The 24,814-nt window shown below is 40.1% G+C and overlaps 2 protein-coding genes across 4 annotated transcripts in view; both read left to right on the plus strand.

Moving 5' to 3' along the window:
• The first annotated feature begins 1,016 nt into the window (after nucleotides 1–1,016).
• On the plus strand, nucleotides 1,017–9,953 carry lrrc18b (leucine rich repeat containing 18b). 3 transcript variants are annotated; one of them, XR_004340628.1, is made up of 4 exons: nucleotides 1,017–1,343; nucleotides 1,508–1,766; nucleotides 1,994–2,488; nucleotides 9,542–9,953. XR_004340628.1 is itself a non-coding variant. In XM_032573388.1 (3 exons), the coding sequence occupies exons 2-3, from the start codon at nucleotides 1,512–1,514 to the stop codon at nucleotides 2,417–2,419; spliced, it is 681 nt and encodes a 226-aa protein (XP_032429279.1). In that variant the 5' UTR covers nucleotides 1,018–1,343; nucleotides 1,508–1,511; the 3' UTR covers nucleotides 2,420–9,532. The 3 variants fall into 3 exon arrangements, 1 of the variants encoding a protein (XP_032429279.1); XR_004340627.1 differs by lacking the exon at nucleotides 9,542–9,953 and adding an exon at nucleotides 7,443–9,532; XM_032573388.1 differs by lacking the exon at nucleotides 9,542–9,953 and having other exon boundaries at nucleotides 1,018–1,343; nucleotides 1,994–9,532.
• Nucleotides 9,954–10,609: 656 nt separating this feature from the next.
• The window catches only part of arhgap22b (Rho GTPase activating protein 22b), a 35,090-nt gene continuing 20,885 nt past the window's right edge, over nucleotides 10,610–24,814 (plus strand). Inside the window, exons 1-2 of the mRNA XM_032574771.1 lie at nucleotides 10,610–10,790; nucleotides 22,035–22,234. Of these exons, the coding sequence (XP_032430662.1) occupies nucleotides 10,748–10,790; nucleotides 22,035–22,234 (243 nt within the window). The 5' untranslated portion in view covers nucleotides 10,610–10,747. The remainder of the gene's footprint in view (nucleotides 10,791–22,034; nucleotides 22,235–24,814) is intronic.

Below are 24,814 nucleotides of genomic sequence, written 5' to 3' on the forward strand. Positions count from 1 at the left end.
CATCACATGTAACTATGGGCCGGTTGGTGCACCCCTAGTTGGAGGTGTATAAATACCTTGTGGTTCAACTGGGCAACAGCAAGATGCTGGAAACGCTAAAATTCCAAACCAAAGACATCACGCAAACATTTTTAGGAGTTTTGTTCATAACATAAGAATAAAATGTTATTGTTGTAGAACAAACCCTAAGGGACCGGTGATTAAAAGTTATAAAAATCTTAGGTTTTTGAGCATGTTTAGGGGGTGTGGCCAAGCCCCCTAAACTGCATGTAACTTTCACATCCAACAGCCAAGTGGCACCAAACTTGGCATGAGTCATCCAGGTTGGATGTGCGACGATCCTATGTGGTCATATTCTGACGTCATCTACAGAGCAGAAGTTAGTATTCTGTTTATCCTCACTAATAATGTGGTTTTTTATAGTTTATTTTTTCCACTGTGCGACTGCCAGCTGTGCTTGTGCTTTTTCTATTAGAAATACTATCATAGTTCCAATTTATTGCTTGGACAGCCTTTTTTTTTTCCATTTTACTATTTTGTTTATCTCAGAACTATGTATGTTTTTCTGCAGCTTCTTTGATGGAGTTTATTTTCAAGCTGACACCGCCCCCTGCTGGCACAAAGATGTTATTTTTTAAAGCAAGTCAACAGAAATCATTTCACACCTCATTGTGTCGAATGCTTTTTAGAAGCTGGATATTCTGTTGCACTTCATAAGCTTTGAAGAAATGTTCCATCTCGCTGGTCATTTGTGCTCACTAGATAAATACAGTGTGCATCTGTGTTATGTCAGAGCCGTTTTTTCACTTTTTCCATTACAAAATTCATTAGAATTCTAAACATTTTGATCAAAAATGATTTTTGTTTTGATTGAAATTAGTTTTGGTTTGAATAATAATGAAAAGGTTTTCATGAAAAGTCACTGAAGTTTGGTTTTTACATAATATTTTTAAGTGGAATCATCAATAAAACTCGTTCATCCTTTCTGCTGTCTTCAGGCTGTAGATAACAGTGCGGAGGTTTGCTTTTAAAATAGAGTTGTTATTATTCTGTTGTCATGGAAACAGATTATGTAATTTAAAAAAATAATAATAAGTTTAGTTCCCCAAAGGACAACCTGTTCCACTGCACAAGTTGGACAGTCAGGGCTGTAAAATCCGTCCACATAAAACTAAAGTTGCTAGGGAACGGATAAAAACAAACGGCCTCTGAGGCCAAATGAGAAATGTGTTGAAGCTCTAACAGCTTGTATTCAGAATCTTTCTGGTGGACGTTTTTAACCAGAACAATTCTTCCATGGTCTGTGATGCTGTCAGTCCAAAGATCCAGCCTCATTAATCCTGGTAAGTGACCAGATTTGTTGTTTTAAACTAAAGCTCCTTGCTGGGTTTTGTTTTTAACTGCGTCGTCATGGAACTAAACGAAATGTATCCGAGGACCGAGATGAAGCCTAAAGATCATATTTAAACAGTCCGTTGTTTCTGACTGCTAACTGCGTGTTCTGCAGCAATATGGCCAAGAAGAAGAAAGGGGGTAAGAAGCACAGGCCGCTTACTCTGAGAGCAGTTCAGAAATGCGTGGACTTGACAGCGGATGGCAGACGGAGGCTGGACCTCAGCTACAAAGGCCTCACCACGGTGCCCGCTTGTGTCCAGAAGGTGACGGACGTCAGTGAACTGAATCTGAGCAGGAACCTGCTGAAGAAGTTGCCACCTTTCATAGATCACTTCGACAGCACCGCGGTGTTTGATCTGCACAGCAACTATGTGAGTATGAGCATTTCTAGCAAATCTTTGACTTTCAGAGCTGAGAAAGTTTCTTTTTTTCTTCTAGAAAATGTATGAGCTTAATCTCAAAATTTCTGGAGTTTTTTGGCAGAAATGTACTCCTTCCACGCCGTCGTAGTTACTCAATTTCCAGATTATGACTCATCGGGTTAGGAAGCGGCAGCTCCACCGCGTGACCATGACTGTCGTTGCTTCTCTGATCGCAGCTGGAGGAGATCCCTCAAAACATCAAAAACCTCACGACTCTGACCGTCTTGAACCTGTGCAACAACCGTCTGACGAGCCTCCCCACCGAGATCGGCAAGCTGAGCAACCTCCACATCCTGAACCTGGGACTCAACCTGCTGACAACCCTGCCCACCTCCATCGGCAACCTGAAGGAGCTGCGCTACCTCGGCCTGTCCTACAACCAGCTCACCGCGGTGCCCAGCTGCACCGTCAAGCTGAAGAAGCTGGAGAAGGTCAACCTGGAAGGGAACCCCATCAAGTACCCGGAGGTGGCCGGAGTCAAGAAGTCGTTGAAAGCGGACCGTTTTCGCGTGGTCAAGGAGAGCCTTCTGTGTAGGAATTGTCTGGAAAGTTTTCAAATCGAAAGGGAGAAGCTGGACTCCATGGACGGCTACGACACCTAGCGGCCGGACGGGGTGGTGGTGGGGAAGGAGTTTGTTGACTTAAAATGCATTCGCGCAACTCACAATGAGGTCAGTGAGAGCATCATTTATCCTTGATCTTTTTTTTTTTATGGTGGATGCATGTAATGCTGGTTGGGTGAGAGTTGCTTTGGGTTTTTGTTACAGCACATCTAATATGAATTAATAGACACCAATTTAACAATAAACTATTTGGTTTTTATGCGAACACGAATAAAAATGATTTTCAAATATAATCAAATATTGGAAGAATATTTAATTGAAAATTGATGGATTTTTGTTTAAATAGTAATATTATATACCAACATTTAAGCTGGATTAAATGTAAGGATGAACTGATGTGAAAATTTGGGCCGATAGGTATCCAAAATTCAATATTTACTGACAAATATATGTTAATACCTTTTCAACACCTTGGGAGAAAAAAGAAAAGAAAAGAAAACAAACAAAAAAAAAAACACTTCAGCACTTTTTTCTCTGCTTCAGTTAAACTTCCCACAATCCCCCACTGCATCAGTATCACCATCATATGACCAATCTGTTCTTACATTTCTTTAGATTAACTTTATGGTGCATTTTCTGCATTCAACATCTGTGGCAGTAATCTGCAGGTAAAATTCTGTTTTTAACTTGGGCCAGATTACTTTGGACACATCTTTCTCCAATTAATCACTTGAAAACCTTTGCAATTTACTTAGGTCGTCTTTGTATGACACTGTTTTCTATAATGTCAAGAAAATTATGTGCAACCCTGATTATCCTCTTTAAGAGACCGTCAGTGAAAAACAGTGTTCAGTCGGAGGCCTCTTCGAATTTCTTGTACTACAGACTGCTACAGGAGATTTTTCTTTTTCTGCCTACTGCCATCATCATCTAACTTTAATTGTTGATTAAATGAGTTACAAAAATATTTAATTTGTCTTTGGGATCAATAATATACTTTTGAATTCGGACATTGTTCTGTAAAACTTTCCAAACACCAGTGGCTCACCGAGTTCATGGAGGCTCAACTGTTTGGGTCATAACGCTCAAAACCTCACATCTGAGAATTACAGAACATTTCCTAAGGCTCCAAAGACTTAAAGAAATGAATGCATCACTGTATGTTTAATGAATCTAGATATACAAGCTTAACTTTTTTTTTTGAATAAAAGTATTTTTTTTAAATAGGTTTTCTGTAATATTTTTAATCAAATATTTGACATTTAAAAAGCAGCACTGCGTGTTTTGACAGTTGTAATCCGCTAGAGGGCAGCAAAGGCTGACTGCAGCCGCTTTTGGTTACTACTGCCTTATTAGATTAGAAAGATCCAATCACAGTGAAGGGGTCTTTAGTTCTCTGATTTCTTTTGGGTTCTTGGAACAATTGAGGTAGCAATGTTGTTTTGACTCTACAGTTTGAAAGGAAACACAAGTTTCACTTTTTGTCTTTTGTTCATTTCTCACTTTGGATCAATGTGGATAGTCCGATGGCCTATTTGTGTCAATGTAGATAGGGGGAGGGGGGAAGGGAGGAGTACATTTCTGCCAAAAGAACTTTTTAGATTAATTTCAGAAATTTTCAAGGAAAAGTACATTTTCTGCGCTCAAAAAGTCAAACATTTCCTTGTGCATTTCTCAAGCAGTTCGTAGCAAATGTAGCAATCAGTTATTTGCTTTAAATGACGATACATTATTTGCATCGCTATGGAGGAATATCTTCCTCACTTTTTTGCAGAATTGTTTTAAATTGGGCCACATTGGAGGAGTCCTGAGACTGAATAGCATCTCAATCAAACTGAATTAAAGACTTTAGGTGTAGAGCAGGGATGTCAAACTCCAGTCCTCGAGGGTCGCTGTCCTGCAACTTTTAGATGTGCCTCTGCTGCACCACCTGAATAGAATAATTAGGTCATTAGCAAGGCTGGGAGAACTGATCTACACTAGGAGGAGGTCATTAAGCCATTTCATTCCAGTGGTTTGTACTGTGGCACATCTAAAAACTGCAGGACATCTTAAATGTTATTCTTGGTTCTCTGGTGTGCTGTGTTCTTGGAGTAATTCTGGTTGGCCAACTGTCCGCTGGGAAAAATCAGTACTTATATTTAGTACTTATTGATTCTTTTTCCCCCCACTGTGTTTCTCACAAAATGGCTTTGTAACCATCAACTGATAAATGTCCATGACTTTGTTTCTCCTTTGTTCTTACATTTCTTTAGATGATTTGAAACCTTTTTTAGCCAACTTCATCATGTCAGATGGGTTCTGTTCATGTATTTTTTTTATTCTACATAGTAGAATAATGTAATCTGTTAAATTAAATCATAAAAAAATACATTTTCACATAGGGCTAGGTAACTTTGGACAGGGTTTTTACTTAAATGAATTTGTCGCTTGAAAACAACATTTGTAATTTACTCAGGTTATTATTTTCTATAATATTTATGGAGTAACAAAAAATGAAAAACAGCCTGTTGGTGGAAAGTACATTTTCACAAATCTGAAGGTAAAGAAAGATATCATGAAAAAGAGATAGTTGCGAAGACTCAACATTCATTTGAGATGACACAGAGGACTAACCGCAGATGGACGGCTGCTATCCTGTCTGCTCCTCAAAGAGTCATTGGTGGATGAAGCCATGGTCCTTTTGTTAATTGTCAGTGACAGAGAACAGGGGGAAGGTAATGGAGGGCAGCACCAGGGTCAGAGAACCAGACAGGCAGCACACGAGGGAGGCGGCCACTGGGGAAACACCTGAAAGTCTTCAAGCAATCCTACTTCTCTCCTATCTGCACTTTCTTTAATCTAATTAAAGATGTGAGATGAGATCAAGCTGATCAGCATGAAATACAAAATCATATTAAGTTATATCCTAACTGAAGTTATCCAGTGGCAAAATTCTCAGCTGCCAGTGATGCACACCGATAGCTACAAGGTTAGCTGTACTATCATAAACATCATACTAAAGCTAAAGTGCTAAACCAACATGGGATTTAGCAGAAGCTAATGCTAATGTGCTAAATTCAAACATCTTAATATCCACCAGGAGACAAAATGCGTTGCAACAGTATATGTCCGAGGAGAGGAAAGGAACTGCTGCGTAAACAGTCTTCACAAACTTCAAAATAAGAGCATGAATATAAACATCCAAATACTTCAAAAATTCTTAAGGGGTGATAACCAAAACGTCAACATACATGTTGAAATTTATTAATGTTAAAGTTCACAAAAACACCAAGTATATTATCAACTTTGAATTTGTTTGAAAAAACAAACTTAGGTGAAGCTAACTGTGCTAAATGTTTTCAAAGTTAGCAAAATGCTAAAGTGCAAACAGAATGAAGTAAAAATGTGTTTTGGATTAAAGAATGTCTCAAATCAACATGCTATAAAGATATTTACCTCCAAAACATTGAAAAATGTGCTTCTAGATAAAACACCAAGTTTATTTAAGATCCCAGCAGCCTGTCTGAAATCAGTTTTAATGCATTTGGTCAGAAATGATCAATAAGTAATGCTAAGTCAACAGTCACACCTTCAGCAGCCACCCTGCAGTGTGTGTTTTGGAACAGCCCTCCAGCACCACTATGAAATATTAATCATGGTCAGTATCAATATTTTAAAGGGTTTTCCAAACATTGCGGATTCCAAGGCTCTTATTAGCATTCTGAGCGACATCCGTCTTGATTATGTGACCTTAGACATCAGGTGACAGAGGAACACAATTATAGACATACGAGACAGGCAGAGCTATGCTAGCTAGCCTCATTCCACAAGTACACATCTTGGTTACTCTTTAAAACATCAATGTTGCAAACCATGGAGCCAAAAACAAGCAATTGTTGACTTGAGGACCAGCAATTTGATCTCCTGGTAACTACTGAAGATATTATGACCGCCCTAGCCAACCCATTGATACTGTACTCATTAGCTGCGTTTCTAATGACCATGTAATTGCGCAATTTTGCTATTAACATTTTGAAAATACATTTGCTTAATGGGAACATGCCAATTTCACAAAAAAATTGTTTTTCTATAAAATGTTTTGGCACTAGGATGTGGTGGTTTTGCAGCCGTACTGAAATTGGTTTATTTTGCAAAACTGCAATGGAAACACTCTTTTCACATCACACTAGTCACATGAACAACCGGATGTCACCAGTGGGGCAAGCCACAAAGAAGACAATGAAAAGAAGTAGTTGGAGGATCATGGCGCATCAAGTTACACATGACATGAGTTATTATGCGAACAAAATTAGTTGCATGTCATCTTAATAGTGTTCCTTATTTAATGGAAACACTGGAACTGTGAAATTGTGTTTTGTCAACATTAGCAGAATACTGAAGGATATAAAAGGATCCAAACACCAAAAAGGAAAGGCCTGAAACTAATGAGAATACACTAAAATGCATAGGTAAACATAAAGGAATGAAAACATCATTGTAACAATAAAAGGTTCAAAGAAATTAACTGAATATGGTGAGATCTAAAGTAATCAAAATGCAAACAAATGAAAAAACAAAGTGAGTGAATCTCAGTCGGTTTCTGTAATCATGAAGATGATGTTCTATACAATTGCAAGTGCAATGTTATTTGTGGAGTAGAGAAAGTACAAGTTTAAGTTCAGAAACTACTGAACTTAAAGATGGCCGCCGGTCTCCTGGATGAAAGTAGTTGAGGCCTGAGATTTACTTTGGTGAAATGTGTGATTATTGGAACTATGTAACAGGTAACGAGAAGATTTAATGAAGCCAAACAGTGACTCACAGAAGAAGACTGGATTTCTCAGTTAATGGCAAAGTGGGTTGAGGTCAACAAAGTCAATAGCTTCCTATTTCCATCAATGTTTTGTTTATGCGTTTGTTTGTTTTTTGAAGCATTGAGGTTAGAAAAGGTTGATAAAAAGGCCTAAGTGTCTATTTGGCGTATGTAAATATCTGGTTTCAATGCACTCAAATTTTCTTTACCTTTGTTGATCATTTTCCTGTGCTGCTATTCAACTGACCTTCCCTTGCCTAAATACAGCAACTCTCAATGGTACGACGGTTCGTCAACTAAAACAAAACTCGACGTACACAAGACGGCTGGAAGAACCCCAAGAGTAAAACAGAAAACCTCCACCCTGCGTCCAACCCTTCCCATCACTCGGAGCTGCAGAGAAAAGACCCGACTTTGAGACAAGCTCGTCTATAAAAAGCCATGTGGTTATGGCTAAAGAAAAACAGAATTTCTGGTTGTGGGCTGGCTTTTGCTATTTGGGTTTTACAATGTCCTCTTCCCTCTGCTTGCTTTCATTGTCCGCCAATCCAGGGTCTGATAACACCTGATCAATTTGAAGAGACAGACCCTGAACCACACCCAGCCTGTAACCCAGTCTCAGTTTTATACCAAACACCGCCTTTAATGGCTTTTTAATTAAAATCGTTCGTTTAGAGATGTTTCGTTGTAGCTTCTAGTTTCTATTGTTGCATCTTGTGAGACCCCGTCTGTTAGTTTGACTCCATTTAGCTTTGGACTGGGTCTGCTTCGTTTTGCCAGCTTGTTATCTTTGCTGTGTGTGTAGATGGTTGGATGTAAAGTGTGGGCACACGCTCCCCCTCTGGGTCTTTCTCCCTCTTTACTCTGTAATAAGAGCAGCTGTGGCTTACGCGAGGCCAGCTCTGATTCGATTGCAGTGAAACTAAGGCCATTATCCTTTGTACGCCGGAGGAGGGCCAAGCAGCTGCGACAAGAGCAGCGGCAAACGGCAGGCTTCAGGGTTTCCTTCGAGAAGACGGCAGAGAGTGGAACAATTTCACAGATTAGCCTCCTAACAAGCAAAGAAAGGAACATTTTACACATGATACCGTGGCCAAATCCAATCAAATTGCCCTTAGAGCAAACAGAAATAAGCTACAAAGGTGATTCTCAAGCAAATATTAATTTGTGGCTGATGTCAAAAACTAAACTTGTCTCAAAATATATATATATATATTTTTTTGTTTATACATAAGAGATTTTTAAAAAATTGAAGGAATTGCCATTACAGATGCAACATTTTTGCTCAATTTTATGTCCAAATAAAGCAAAAGCTACTTTAGATAAAATTTTCAGATTGCCCTACCAAACTAATTATTCTGTGTTTCAGGACTGGTGAGATTACACTGATCATAATCTGAATTACCAATCATCAAAAGCTATCTCAGTAGATAACTGGTCTGTGATAATGGCTGCCATTCAGACAGCAAACTGTAACACATGGAGTGCTGCAAGGCAGCTGTCTTGGTCCAATTATATATGCAATATTAACACTCCTGTACTTCTCTCTGATGGTAGATCATTTGTGAGTTGATTTCATGGTAAAAATGGTCGTAGGGTGATGACTGGTCGGCTGCACAATCAGACAAGGATGTAAACCAAACTTTTTATTGTAAATCTTTTGATGAAGACGGCGATGGGAAGCAGCTTCAATCATGAGGACTGGCATCCATTGATGTCTTTGCAGATTTGCAGCGACTGCTTTTTTTTTTCTTTTTTTTAAAGGCAAGAGAAATGTTCATATACTTCATATGCAAGTAAGTTTAGTAAGATGTAATCAAATATTGCATTATAGAGAAGGTGTGTGTCAGTGTACCAATTCTGTATTAAAGATCTTTTTTGTTGGTTAGCACTGAGACAAGGCCCTGCCATCATGTAGCCTACTATATACGAAAAAAAACTTGTAAGCATCTAGACTTTTTTACACTTTTAAGTCTGCTCTGGCCTAAGGGGAAATGCCTTTCATGATTTAGTGGTGTACATGTACTGTGAATTTAGGAAGATTTGATCAAATCAACAAACACTTCATGGGTAGAAGTTCTGGTCGGTTTGTAAGCTAGCTAGTTCCAACATTTATAAATACCGCGGTCTATGAACCCAACCTGCGCATGCTACGTCCAAAGACAAATTAGCTAGACTTAAGTAGAAGACATGGCGATACTGGCAAAGATAGCATGGAAAAACAATCACAGTTCAATACCCCTGTTCCTCATTTCTGATGTCTGTCATATCGCCATGACAACAGCTTTTATATTTGTCTGCTTTTTGAAACTGCTTCACTATTCTACCATTCCAACTAAAAGTACTTTCCATTTTTCCATTTTCAGTATGCCCCTTATTCCAGCTTAGCACCAAGAATGTGACAGTCGTTCTCCACATCATGGATATCCGTCTATCTGGCGGCTCTTGAAACTCTCGACTCCTGCTGCGGCTCACGCCTCGTAAATCTTCCACAAACTCATAAATATGCTTTGGTTCCCAGATCTCTCAAGGCTGTCATTATCAAGTTACTTGGAAAAAAAACTTACTGCATTTTTGCCTTCCACTCAACTTCCCAACTGTAGGTTTGAATGCAGCATTCAGCAAACGTCCAGCTTCTTTATCCATAACACGTCCAAGTGTTTGATTGATGCAATTCATAAGGACTCTTCCTCATGACTGTCAGCCAAATTATACCAATTCTGTATTAAAGATATTTTTGTATTGGTTGTCTGTAAATATTAAAATATATAGACTCCAGAACACGTAATTTGTGTTTATTTGCTCTATATGGTAAGCGTTTTACCAAATAACTACTTATCAACTAAAAGTTAGCGCATCAAAGTTGGTGAAATTATTGATTTCTCTACGCTCCTCTTCTTTCTAAGCTCAGCCCTTCCTCACAGTTTCTTCAGTTAATTACCGGCTGCTGCAGCTCAAGGTGACAGGAAGCTGCTGGAGGGGACCATTTTTTTCCCTCTGCCCTCCCAGTTGTTCAGAGACATCCCATAGGAACGCCGGGAGGCTCTAATTACGACATATTGTCTAAGCCGACGTCTGCTCTCGTCCTGAAACGAAGGTTCCCCGGCTAAAACAAAACCGAGGTTAAAGATGAGGATGGATTTTGGGGTCAGAGGTAGACAGAGAGGAAGGGAGGAGACACCTGGCAGATGAGTAGAAAAAGAAAGAAAAGAACTAGAGACACCTTTGCATGTGTGCACATTTTGTCGGTGGTGGACCCTTCCTCACTTCCCACAGGCGGGGATGTAAAGCTATGAATAATGTAACAGGGAGGGGCGGAGGACCACTGGGTGTGGGCAGAAAAAATAAAAAAAAGGAAAAAATAACTGTAGTTCCTCCTCCTTCCTTCCCTCACCGCCCCCGTTTTCTTTCCATTCTCCTCCCCTCGCCGCGGTTCACCCAACCCCCTAGCAGCCGGCCGCACTGCAGAAGGTCAGAAGAGGAGAAGAAGAAGAGGAGAGAGGCAAGGCAGGGGTGGGGTGTGTGTGTTGTGTGTGGGTGTGGATGTACGGGAATATGCCTAGGGGAGAGCGATGACAACCATGCTGAGCCCAAAGATCAGACAGACCAGGAGAGGTAGGTCGCTTTTCCCTTCACGTTGTGCGTTTCCTGGGAGCTGCAGCATCACTGTCTGCTCTGCGCTCAGTTGGCTCAAGCGAGTCAGAGACGCACAGATTTTCATGCAACTTTTGCGCGTTTCGTGAAAACAGTTTAAATTAAGATGAAACTGTGCCTGCAGAAACACTTTCAGTCGTCACATTTTCTCCTGCCCACGCAGGAAACCTCCTGATTTGCATTTTACTCCAGCTGGATGCTGCTGCTGGCGTGTGTGTGCGTGTGTGTGTGTTTTACAGGGAGAGAGCAGCATCTCTGGTTCCATCAGCGCCACGAGTTTGCCGTCACACATCAAAACACGCGCGTGTGTGTGTCCCTGGCGATGGATTTATTAATAAAGCATGTGGATGCAAGTCTTCCTTCCCCTCTTGGCACTAATCTCCATGACGACAATTATACAGCTTGATCAGATTAAGTTGAAATGAATAGGTCCTCGTCACGAATGGGAGCGTGATGATCAAACCGTCTGCTGTACTGGTGTAAAATTGGTGACAAAGTGGATTGAATCATATTTGCATAAATGCACAAAGTGATTTTAGACATGGCTCAATTACATAAAACTAAAATAAGTTGGTTAACAATTGTGGTAAATGGTTTACCATGTGTTTAAATAACAATCCGCAAGAATTCACTCTCTTTTTATCTGAAGTACAATGACTTCATTATGTCCTTGCTTTATTTCTAACGTAGCAAAAGCAAACGGATAATAAGTCGACGCGATTCTGCCTGAGAAGCATCTACCGCGTCGCTCCCGTGAACTGCAGCCCGTGCGCCGACAACGCCACATTTGCCGCACGAGGCGCATGAAAAAGCGAGTGTGTGACAGACGTAGCGGGGAGTAACGCCTGCTGAGGCAAAGGTCAGAGCAGTTCAGAGCGCTAACCACAGAGCGCGTGCTGGTAAGTAATTGAACCGCTTACGACGTCACGTCAAAAACGTCAAGGAAAAGATGTAAGCGTAACCGTGTGATTATCTGATATTGACGTTAGGGGGAAGATGGTGGAATATTTATCACCTAGAAGGTTGGATGGGCTCGTTTCACCTCTTTAAACTCTGAGTGCTGGCTTTAAATCATTTTTATTCTGATTGTGGAGCTGTGTATTAAAGACACAACAACATATCCAGCTAATGACACAATACTGAACTCCCAAGAGTACCAGAGATTTTAGATATAAAATCAGTATCAGTATCACAAATCATAACCGGAGCTTCAAAGAGTCTGTAGTACTTACAGCAGAATATTTTAGTCTAGGTTTGACTGGCAGTCTTTTTGGTTGTCTAAATGTAAAGTGGTTCTAATGAGGGAAGAAAATATGAAAATTGAATCTTTTTGCAGAAATAAAATGGGATTTTGCAAAGCAGTGTAGTGATTTAGTAGAAAGTTAAAACCATTCTTCTGGTTCTGCCAGCCAGTGGAGGTTGATCAATAAGTGAAGTAATGTTTCCTCTTTGGTTGATCAAACATCAGCAACATTTTTTTTTTAAAATAACGTGTAAATATATTCAAAATTCATACTCCTTTTACAATGTTATCTTTTTGAGATATCCATCAAGAAAAAGAAACTGCTCAGTTGGGTGAAAATATATTTAAAGCTAAAGTTCTAAATAAGTGAATACTAATTTTTGCTTTAAAAAAAAACTGCCAATGTTCATTTTTAGGTTAGCTGTACAAAATCCAGTAATATGGCTTAACATGGCCTGCGCAGACTGTGCTGGCTATTGTTATGTTTACTATATTAAAGAACAATGGCACTACCATTAAACAGAACTTCTATTCTATTTGTGGTAGATTAGACTAATAATTTAACTATATTATGTTTTATTATGAATTCTTGGGTCAAACATCAATATAATTAGCCATCTAGCTTCCCAGACAGCTTTTCTGGTTTGCTAACTGGCTAATTAGTTAACTTTTAGCTGGCTTGCTAGATACCGTTTGTATAAATTGGTGCAATTATCTTATTCTTTCTTAGCCTTTAGTGTTTATTTAAAGCTAAAATAAAAGGTTTAAAGGAAAAAAATATTTTTATGTAAGCAAAGGTAGAAAACAACTAGCTACGGCTTGTGTCAAAATCACTTCAGAATCCCTTTTTTTTTTAGAAACATTGTAAAGATCTGAGAATAGTTTGAGACAAATGGTCCATAGAGGTTTGTTTTTAATCAACAGCTCTATCCTAGAGTGGAGAGAAAAAAAATCCCACTGCTGTGGCTTCAGTAATCTCTTCAAATGTCAACATTTTGAAGCTGTAATGGGTTTCGTGGTGCAGTGGCTGGCACCAGGAATGAAGCAGCAGCTGTAATTGCCCACATATCAGCTGCTTCTCCCTCACGCTGCGTTTTTGATCTACGTTTCCATGGTTTTATGATCAAAGTGTTACAGTGCAGCACCATGCTGACTTTCTGTTTATTCCCAGGCATGTGACTGAAAACTGACAGATCTGGGTACTGTAAGGAAGAATGTGGATTTTAAAAAAAACAAACCCACAGATAATGTGGGGGATGATTTAATGCACGCACTCGTTGCTGCAGATCTGTTCCACTTCACTGCAGGTTTCAAATAACAGGCATGTATGTCAACTGCCACACCTCCAGAAAGTCAAGGATTGATGCCACACGCAAAGAGAAACACACACACACACCCACCCACACATAACACATGCATTAGTCAGTATGAGATAGCTGGATGTTCCACTCTGATGCACCTGTAACTCTCTCCGCCGGTTTCCCCAAGCCATAAATCACCGAACAACAACTAGATTAGCCAAATTAAATTCCTCCACCATGCCAGTATGAACAGCTGTGTGTGTGTGTGTGTGGGGATGGGTGTGCGCGCGTCCATATGTGCAATGCAGCTTTCTGTGTCATTTTCTGTAGCCTTTGTAGAGAACCCACTTTAAGTTACTAATGGGGATTCTGCTCTCTGGTGTGCATAGAAGCCATTTACTGCTGGTGATAAATATACAACTCCATGATGTATGAGGTGGCACTGTAGAGACCTAAAGCATGCAGGAATGTTGCATCAGATGTCATAACATTTGGGCTTTGTTGCAAGCATGTGGACGACCATTTGTGCACATGGCAACAGATTCTCATGTGCCACAAATGAGTCCAGTTGCTCCGTGGCTGCAAGTTCAGAAACTGATTGAACAATTGAGAATTAAAATAATTATTAAAGAAGAGAACTAATATAGAATCTCAAACTGTCCGTAATAAATTAAACATGGAGAAATGCTCTAATCTTGTCTTGGTGAATCTGGTACTGCATGTGACTTAAAATGCTCAGTCGTGCAACAGTCGTGTTTTTGAATTGTGAGAGGAAGACTACATTAAAACATGATCGTCAGACAGGTTTTCACAAACATTGAGCAAATTCTGAAAGCTGGATGACTGGGTCAAGAAATCTACAAAACTGCAACTTATCTGCAGTGGTTAGAATTAGGGCTGAAACGATTCCTCGAGTGATTCGAGTACCTCGATTACTAAAATTCTTTGAGAAAATTTATCTGTCTCGAAGCTTCGTTAATTTATGTTTTATTATTTAATGCACCGTGTTATGGCCAGGTTATTACTTGCGTTGCGCGGAGCTCTCACTTTCACCTGAGTTGTTGACGAAAGCTAAGTGTTAGCATCATAACATCCAGTTTTCAAGTTCGGCCTGGGAGGATTTTATTGATTGATGATAATGTCCGGGTTTTTGTCATTTTTCGGGGGACCAATAAGCATCTTTAAAATGACGGGAGCGATGCCTGGAGTACGGCAGCTTTTCTCCTCCTGGAGCTGCTGGTTCAGAGCGAACAGCGGGGTGCAGCGCTGCAGGTGTATTTATACAGGTGAGCCGATAGACTGAACACTGCGGGCGGCTGCGCATTAGATGATTAACGTAAGTGTAGCTTTACGGATGAACCGGAAAATTTATTTCATATCATCCCGGTCTCAACAAATGGGTGGCGGAGCTCATCATGGCGGCTGGTAGATGTGTTTCTGTCTGTGACGAACAAAAGTGTTAAATCCCGTCGCTAAAATGTCTGGGCAAGGTGAGAGTTCAACTATTAAATTGACTGAAGATGAATACAGAAACGTAAAGCTGGAGTATAGACATTTCTTCATTAGCATATTTGTGAGCCTGCTTCTTTATTAAATTGAATAACTTCAGATTCTTGTATCACTTTTTTTCAAGTCAACTTAGAAAGTGAGCTATTATTGTTACAGGTTAATTTTCTAAACTACAGAAAAGTTATGTTATGTTAGGGAAGCTCAAATGTGAAAAATTGGACTGATGTTGATATCCAATAATAATACTGCTGTTATGTTAGATTTACCAATGTTGGGGTGTGCTGTGGTGGCGCAGGGGGTTAGCACGCCCCACGTTTGGAGGCCTTAGTCCTCGACGCGGACGTCGCGGGTTCAACTCCCGGTCCCGACGACCTTTGCCGCATGTCTTCCCCCCTCTCTTCACCCTCCTTCCTGTCTGCCTACTGTGGAAAAAATACGAGCCACTAGCGCCGCAAAAACTCTTCGGAGAAAAAAAAAGATTTACCAATGTTTTGTTTTATCTTTTTTTTATCCGATTACTCAATTAATCGCAAAAATAATCGATAGATTACTCGATTACTAAAATATTTGTTTACAACAAATATTTGTTTTAAAAGCTGTCCATGAACCGACGACTGGGTCACGGGGGCCAGGATTGTTGTGTGCGTCATGATGTGTTGCGGAGAGAAACCTCAAGCAAAAGGAATAAATGACAGGTGGCAGGTAGGTAAGTACAGATGATCTGTAAAGACACATTGGGTGCTGAAGAGGAACAAGAGAGAAAACACAAGGAGAGACTGGAATGAAGCTAGGAGCATGAAGAACTAGAAACTCAATGAACTGAGGGCAATAAAATCCAAACTAATCATGGAAGCATGAGGATTGTGAAAGCTGGCTTTTGCAGTTCAGTCCAACAGACTACCTGCTGTAGTTCAAACTTCGGAAAAAGTCTTTGCTGGTTCTGATGAATAGATGACAGAATACAGCATCAGTTTGTCCTATACGGAGCTGCATAGCAGGACGCCAGTTAGGTGAGTGATCTTCCCTGAATCTATGGTCTCTTGATTAGAAAGGGATTTTTACCACACAGTAAGTGAATCAGAAATGGTTTGAACAGTACAACAATGAAGTGTTGATCAAAATCAATCAAACATTTGTGGTAGGTACTGGACAAGCAAGTCCAGTCCATGGCTGCCCATCTTGCAACTTAAACTGACCCAAAATCAGTTTTAGATTTGAGAAATGCATTTGTGGGAAAACGAGCCATTAAAAATGTCATGTGTTGATGCTGTGGGAGCGCAGAGGTCAAGCACAACCCATGCAAGGATGGGCTGGATAAATGACAAAGGCTGTTTTGAGTTAATGTTTCAAGTTATATGATGTAATAGCATAATAATGCAAGAACACACGCTCAAAGATCAGTAAACTTTAAATTGTAATGAACACTTAATACTGGAACTGGAAGACATTTTAAATATCAAAAACTGAATAAAATAGAAACAATATAATGAATTATGAAGTCTCTAAACAAATATTGTCCTTCAAAATAAAGGGGGTAGTCGAGACCAAAGCACCAGACTGAAGACTTTTATCATCCAGCTTTTGGTAGAAATTATTAAGACAATTATTAAGCTCGTTGTAATTTATCATGCAATTAATTGATTTTTTGCTCATTGTGACAGGCCAAGGCCTTTGTTATTCAGCTAGCTTTAGTTTATTTGACCAATGATGTAGTCTGCCAGTGCAGTTATGAAATGTGTGATTTTTAAGACCCCCACAAACTCAAGTGTACTGTGCCTTACAGATTCCGCGCACACCTTCAGCCGACGGTTGAGTACCGACTGCCTAAATTTCTTGACAAATTTCTTCATTTTCCATAATCAGAATAGTACTAGTAAGTTTTATGAGCTGGTTGCACCGTTTCTTCTTCACCAAGACAACCGCAGCCTCTTAGCGCAGCAGTCTTGTTGCAGTCCTTGTGACTGTGCCTACTCTCAACCTCATCAGCTCGGTGTGGCACACAAAACAGTCTGATGTGAAAACTGTCAGCCTCTGAGCAGATTACTGTGCGATGCAGAGCAAAACTGGGGGCATTAATCTACCCTCTTTCATTGGACTTAAAGGATCTGCTGCTGCAACATCTTTATGCGAAACATCAGATCACACCTTCAGGATTTTAGTGGAGTTTTTGCCTCTGTTGGTCTTCACACACTATTTTGGAAGAGTTCATCTGTTATTCCTGGATGTTGCGCTCCCTACCTAAAATTACAAACCCTGAAAAAAAATCATTGCACATATGCATAAATTACTCCTGGGAGGGCAAATCTAGGCCTAGAGAAAGTACATCTGCAAACAGTCCGGGATGAAGCAGAGCCTTTGTCTGACTCGACCCATCCTTAATTTTCTGTTGAGGACATGTTTCAAAGAATTGCAGTGATTGTGCCCAAAAGCTGGTCTTACAATAAAAGCGCCTCCCTTTCAGAGTTGTAGTTCATTGTTGCAGAAGTAACCACAGAGCAGTTCCACCCAAAACCCGAGGAAGGTCTGAATCACTCTGCATAGAAGGTCCAAATTTGTGCAGTGGGCAGCCAGGCTTGGCACACACAAACATGCAGAATTACGAATCAGTTGTTGTGACTCAGGGGTGAATCATCCAGTATGTTCCACTCGGGCTATGATCCGCGCGGCTCACGTGTTGAACAAAGGAGGTATTTTGTGTGGATCCTGGGAGGGTGAGGCGAGATGAAACAATGAAGGAGAGATAAATGGATGGGCTGATTGGGGTGGGAAAGGTAGCAGTCATAGTAAGGGAATATGGCTGAAAGTTTAATAGTGCTTGTTTTACTATGTCTCAGCATGTGTGGACCATGTATTCAAACATGCTAATGAAATGGTTTTGATAAGAAAACTGTCCTAAAGATCCATTTGCTAATTTTAAGGTTCCGGCAGCAGGACAGTAATGTAAGCTAAGAACTATAGATATTTGTTTAGGCATTTAAAAGAAGAGCCTTTGAGCAACAGATGTATCTAGATAACAAAAAAGTATATGAAAAAAATACTTTTGCAGCAAATGGGCATCAGAAAATAAAGATGGTGTCTCAAGTTTCAGATTTGGATTAGATTTTGAGTTACGAAGAATTTGGACTTGATTAGACTTGACTTAAATTAAAAAAAAAAAAAAATTGTTTAAAAATTCTGCTAAGTCATGGTAACATGCTCTGTCCGGTGCTGTAAAACATTGAATTGCACGACCTTTATCCCAGTACACATGCACTATTCAGAGTAAAGTGATTCAAAAGCATCACACATACTTCAAAGATGTGAGGACTGTATTCCACCAAATTCCCTCCAATTCCCACCATTAAGGCCCATAATAGATACAAGCCAAAACAGGAAACAGTATGACAGCAACATAAGCTTAGGCTTTCCAGCAACATTCAACCAGAAAAGTTAAAAACCATCACTGGGTCTTTTGGCAAGAAAATGGTCCAAAACACAGGAATGGTTCACCAGAGGAAAAGAAAAGTCTTCTCACTCCTCTGATCTAAATCCTACACAAGACTTTTGGACACTAATTAGCAGCATGCTTTAGAGAGGACCTAGAACTCTGGACGATTGGCAAATGAGACATTTTGGAAACAGAACAGCAACAAGGTGCCTAAAAGTTTTTTAAAGTGAGATTCAACTCATCTGGTAAAAGATTCATTTAATTTAAAGTTTTCTTTTAACTTTATCGGAGCTGCCAATAAGTATGGACCCCACATTATGTTCATGCAGTTCAGCTCCATTGTCTTGGTAACAATCAAGTTGCTCAGGTATGCTTTGGTATATTTTTTATGTCTTGGCTGATTATTTGTTTTTATTGGAGTGAAATGCTCCTCCATCTGACTTGGAATGCAATTATGAAGAGCCGAGGCAACGGGGAATCATTTCATAAACACTACTATACAGGGACTTGTGCTGTCTACTGTACTATGAGCCGCCGTGGAAAGACAAAACCAATTTAAATGTAAATTAGCAACAGCAAAGAATGAAACCTGCTTTATTATGCTTATAAGTGACACTGTTCTCATAAAAACGCAACATTTATTTATTTGCATATTTAAAAACAGTTGGCCAATGAGAGTTTGCCTATAATCCAAGAGCTAATATGTTTGGCAAGGAATGCTTAAAAATGGTGCTGCTAGAGAAGTTGATGGGCTCTTAAGGGGGCTTTGAAGGGACCCGAGTGGCTGAGCATAGGAAGGGAAAGTAATTAAATTTCAAGTAGGAGAAACGGAGCGTGACAATGCAGAGAGGGAAGAATAAAGATGTCGGTAAGGCTGGAATTATAGGGGAAACTCCTTGGTAAGGGGACAGCATTCATTTGAACTTTTTCTCCACAAACTTACACAGTTTTGGGGGGACTGTTAAGTTTTATTTATTCGTTTCAGCAAAGAGGACGCAAGACTTGTGCTTCTCTTTGTTGCCAATTTTATTTAAGTGTTAAACAAAATTCCTATTGATTTATTAAATGACATGACATGTCCCTGTCTCAATTTTTCAAGCATTATATCAATTAAGATATTAAGAATTGTTAATTTACTGAGTGTTGTATTCACACCCAGTGCAGGTGTCCAGACCCATTTCTAGCAGGACAAAAAATGTTTTTACCTTAACAGGACTTTGTGATAGATCAACACAAATAATTGTATAATGAATAATTGTAAAATTGAAGCAAAAGGATTCGTGGTTTTCCACTTTATTCAAATAATCTGAAACCATAAGTGTGACGGGCATTTGGTGTGTAGGCGTGCGCATGCGTGTGTATGTGTGTAATTAATCTATACCACACTTATTGACTTGAGTTACTGAAAATCAAATATTTTTAAAATACTCAAATCATGGGTGGGACTGTATTGGATTAGTTTTTATTAATTACATTAATTTACATGAGTTAAAAATTGTAAGGCAATTAATCACTTTTTTTTTTCCTTTTTTTTTAAACGTACAAAGGTTCTGGGCAGAACCCTTGTATTTGTGTGTTTCTGGTACATCCACAAATATTAGACACAAGCAACATCAAACAGTCCCAAAGCTAATTCCAATTCACTGAGACGACTTTCTAACCCACTCGAAGCTGTGCTGCTAAGAGCGGCATCCCTGACCCGTGTTGCTGTTTTACATTTACTTTTGTGCCAATCCCTTTAATTTGCCAAAAAAAAAAAAAACATTCACAAGTGAAAAAAAAGAATATTTCTGTAAGGGTCTGAGAAAGTATTTAGGTCTTCTAGGTTCCTAAGAAATAACACAATGCTATTCCATTGGGGAAAGCTAACTATAATAATACTGGCCTTACAATTAGAATATCAGATGTAAAATGAGAGACTAAATATTACAGAGATTACAGTCCCATTATAAAGAGAAGGTATCCGGTAGCTTCCTCCAGTACATTAATCATCACTGCCTCACTAGAGGTTGCCATAGTAACAATTGATTATTTAACAGTGGGCAAAGATTACTACTAGACTGCATTTAGCTTAATTTAAATAGAAAACTGACACTACTTTGGTTACCAGTGCTAAGACCGTTCTATTATTTTGTCTATTATATTTCTGAGTCCAGTTTAAGCTGTTTAATTATTCCGTAAATAATTCCAGTGTTGCAAATGCACCAGCTTATCACACCAACAACCTTTTGAGTCGGCCCTCTGATTAGCTCTAAACTGACAAGTCATGCCTGTTGAGGTTTAAACATATGTTGGAGGTCGGAAGGAGAGTCATTAAAAAGGATAAATATTGATTTTTTTTTCTTCCTATTCTTCCACCCGTTGCTTTAGCGACATCTGAAAATTGATCACGTCCAAGAGTGTGCGTGTGCAGGCGTGTGGGGGTGTGTGTGTGTGTGTGTGTGTGTGTGCGTGTGCGCGCGTGGTTTGAGAGTGGACCACCAGGGAGGCTTTCTGCACAATTGAGCTGTAGAAGTTCTAATAAATCATTCAATATCTTTGATCTGCTACTAATGCTAAAAACAAGAATTTGATGCAAAATGTTGAGTTACTGAAGATTTTTTTTCCTCATCCAAACACTGATGTTGGAATCAACAAGGTTTTGGGTATAACTGTAACGCCCAACAGGACAATACAACAATTCAAATGGTCACTCTGGTTGCAAAACAGCATGAAGCTCCACCAGCATGTTTGACAAGTGGATTTTCCAGAAGGCATTTCGATCGTCTACAGGCCTTATTTATGATTCAAAGTGTTTGTTTTGGAGCAGGAGCTTCTTTTGTCCCCAGCATCCTTTAAGTCCGTGTTGATGTTCACCGTCGCTGGTAGTGTTAGGATTTTGTTTTTAAGCTTTAGATTCATCCTTTTCTACAAATGATAAAGTGTTCATTTTTTGTATTTTAAGCACTACAATGTTTATTTGCTTATTTATTCATTAATTGAACTGTTTATTTGCATATTTTAATGCCTTTAAAAATATTGCATACAAAAGACTTGTGACTAAATGAAAAATCTGAAGTGCTAATTTTTTTTTATCTGATTACTCAATTATTTTTGTAATCAATTATTCTGATGATTAGCCTATAGCTGCAGGCCTAATTGCAGCTATATATAAGTGTCTTTTTAAAAAGTGACATTTTTAAACCATATTAATCTACTATTTAACAGAGATCAATCTGAGCAGCGTCACAGCTCAATAGCTGCTCTGCCTTTTAAACCCGTCCTGGCCTGAGCTCAGGTTTCACACGTTTGCTCAAAATCAGTCAGCCAGTCCCATGTGGTCCTATTATCTGCTGCTCTGCCGGGGTGTAGAGCAAAACAATCTCTTCCAAGGACCTCTGAAATTGAAGTGGGGCATTCCCGTCACCTGAGGCTGTGTGGAACGGCTGTGTGTACATTTCTTCTCTTCTCTGTTGTGTCTGCTCTGTTGTTACAGTATTTATGTCTGCAGTCCCAATCCTCGTTCAGACAGGAGAACTAGCAGCCTGGGGCAGACGGTTGTAAGTGGTCATGTCTGAGGAACTGCAGAGCAAGTGTGTATAAAGTTTACAGAACGGGGAGATAAAATCCAATTTGCCGTGTTTGGAAGCAGAAAATATGCGAGGCAATAAACTGAAGGAATAACAAATCTGCCCTATGTCTTTATATGAAAACAACTCGTATGTGTGGCTTTTGCTTGTTTGCAGCCAGGTCGAAGAGCATGGTGATGGGCGAGGTGTCGCGAGGCCCGTGCAGGCCAGCCTCCCCCAGCCTCCAGGAGGGGGCGCTGAAGGCCGGATGGCTGAAAAAGCAACGCAGCATCATGAAGAACTGGCAGCTACGCTGGTTTGTGCTGCGCTCAGATCAGCTCTACTTCTACAAAGATGAAGAAGAAACCAAACCACAGGTAATGTTTCAGACATATCAGGGGCTTAGGTCAATAAAACTCACAACCTGTATACACTTGGTATATTACACAAACATGCTCATGGATTAACGTGGAAAAACAAAACGTCATTTGAAAGTATACAAGTGATGGTTAAAGATGAAGTATTTTGTTTCACAAAAGCATTCCATGTTAAACTTTACACTATTGTAGGGTTCTCTGTATGACGATTGTCAAGCATTTCAAAGGTTACAGTTTTAAAAACAGTCAAAATTCTGTCATACCGTTCCAACACTTCAAAGTATTTTGAATGAGATGCCAAAGTACCAAAGTGACTAGAGGAAAAATTACCACCACCACCAATACCCAAGTGAGCTAACTGTAAGAAGGTTGGTATCAATAGCTGAGATTTTTTTTTATTGCACCAGCGGTCTTTATTCAACAGTAGCTGGACAGTAGGAAGGGCAGAGAGAGAAGGGAAGACATACAGCAAATGGTCCGGGGCCACCCATCATTCTGTCAGTGTAACACACACCTCAATAGATCTCAATCCAATGAATCATCTTTGGGATGTAGTGAAACGTTTGATGTGCATCATGGGTGTGTAGCCAGTAAAACTGCAGCAGTTTCATGTTGCCATCCGGTCACCACAGACAAGAATCTCCAAGGAATTTATCCCAAACATTGAAATAAGGACATTCTGTAAGCAAAAAGCTTTACTACTACAGTGAAAATCCTTCCAGTGGGAATTTCTTTACTATTGCGCCCAGATGCTGACTCATATTTTCCCAGTGAGAGAGTGAGAGAATGGAACACACGCGATTTGACGATCATGTAATCCAGAAGAACGCACGCATTCCTTTAAATGCATGTGATAATCACCTTATACAATCTTGCCAAACTCTGAACACATATCGATCCTGATCTTCACTCTGCATGACTACTGTTCATTTAAAGCAGTCCTACCCTTTAGTGCCCATTATCATCCTCCCACCCACTCAGTGACTGAAGGCCTTGACAGTCCGTTCTTCAATCAGATCTTGCCAATACTCATTCACCCTGAATTGATTTGAAACTCCCAATGGATTTAGCTGCAACCTTACACACACACACACACACACACACAATCACCTCCCCCTAAAAACCTAATATCTGACTGTCAGTCTACCCTTTTTACACCCCCTCCTCTTCTAATCGATTGGGAATCCAAAGGCTAGAGTGGAGTTGGTTGTGTCTTTGTGGGGGTGAGAAGACTAATCTCGGAAACCGAACAAGACTACCCCCTAAAGAGATAAAAGGATGTGATAATTGGCATCAGGAAAGCCAATACTGAGGGGGGATCTAGACAGGTTTTCTCCTCCCTTTCATCATGCAGAGATAAATCCACTACAGGGCAAATGGACTCTGGTTATCAGACAATGGATGATGGGAACTGCCATTAGTGAACACAAAACACAGCCCACCCTCAGATACAAGATTATTTTAAAGTGATGAGGCCAGAGAAGCTTTTATGGCCTCTCTTTATTGCTAAATGTTTTTAACAATATGTTCAGATGTCAAGATCATCACGATCGTCTTGTAGTCGTCTTATCTTATTTAGCACTGTTGCCTTACAGCAAGAAGGTCCTGGGCTCGAATCCCGGCCCGGGGTCTTTCTGCATGGAGTTTTCATGTTCTCCATGTGCATGCGTGGGTTCTCCCTGGGTACTCTGGCTTTCTCCCACAGTCCAAAAACATGACTTTCAGGTTGACTGATCTCTCTAATTTCTCCTTAGGTGTGAGTGTGTGCATTATCGTCTCTGTGTTGCCCTGTGATGGACATCAGCATCCCTCACAACCCCTCTAGGGATAAGCATGTTTGATCATGGATACTTGCACAGAAATGACTGTTGGGATGCTAAAACATGTGTTCATAACAATGCATAGCTGAACTGTTTGAGGAAGTATTTCTTCCCCCCTGGTATGCTTCTAGGAAAAACACAGATTTATGAACTCACCACGCTTAACCGGGCTGCAGCTTCTCATGAGCTTGCACACTTACACACAATTTCAAAAGCATTGGCTAAAATGAGTCTCCCATCAGTCAGCACAATCAACTGTTTGATTTGTGTTCTCAAGTTACGAGTTGCCTTTATTCCTCTACCCATTCATCTTCAGCCAGCTACTACCCGTGTTATTCTGAGCACACAGCTCCCGTGGGATATTCATCCTGCCATGCCCCTGAGCCCCATCAATCCAGAGCCCCCCTTCCGCCCCTTCCATTTGTTTCCATAGCAACTAATGCTGGCGACAGCCCAGCCCTTCTGGCTGAAGCGGTTTTGGCAGACTCTGCACACCGTTTGATGGAGGGTGCCAGTGAAGAGATTAATGGGGGGGGGGGGGGGGGGGGGAGTGACCTGCAGAGGCTGGCATCTTTTTGCAGCTTTCTTGGCCCCTGCGTCTTGGAGGCTAAATGGATATTGATCTGGATAATGTATTCTGATAATCTGTGTTGGTTCTGGTTCAATCACAGAAGTGGCTAAGCTTAAGAGGTGTTACATAAGAAAAGGAGAAGAAAGAGAAAGCAGAGGAGGAAATATTTTTCTAAAGAACGTAGATCTA

The sequence above is a fragment of the Xiphophorus hellerii genome, chromosome 10, assembly GCF_003331165.1.
Source record: "Xiphophorus hellerii strain 12219 chromosome 10, Xiphophorus_hellerii-4.1, whole genome shotgun sequence".
Lineage (NCBI taxonomy): Eukaryota > Metazoa > Chordata > Actinopteri > Cyprinodontiformes > Poeciliidae > Xiphophorus > Xiphophorus hellerii.

Excerpts from the sequence above, each read along its gene's own strand:
- lrrc18b (XM_032573388.1), top strand. The coding sequence starts at position 1,512 with ATGGCCAAGAAGAAGAAAGGGGGTAAGAAGCACAGGCCGCTTACTCTG. Across the intron at positions 1,767-1,993 it reads TTGATCTGCACAGCAACTAT|CTGGAGGAGATCCCTCAAAA; the intron begins GTGAGTATGAGC and ends CTCTGATCGCAG.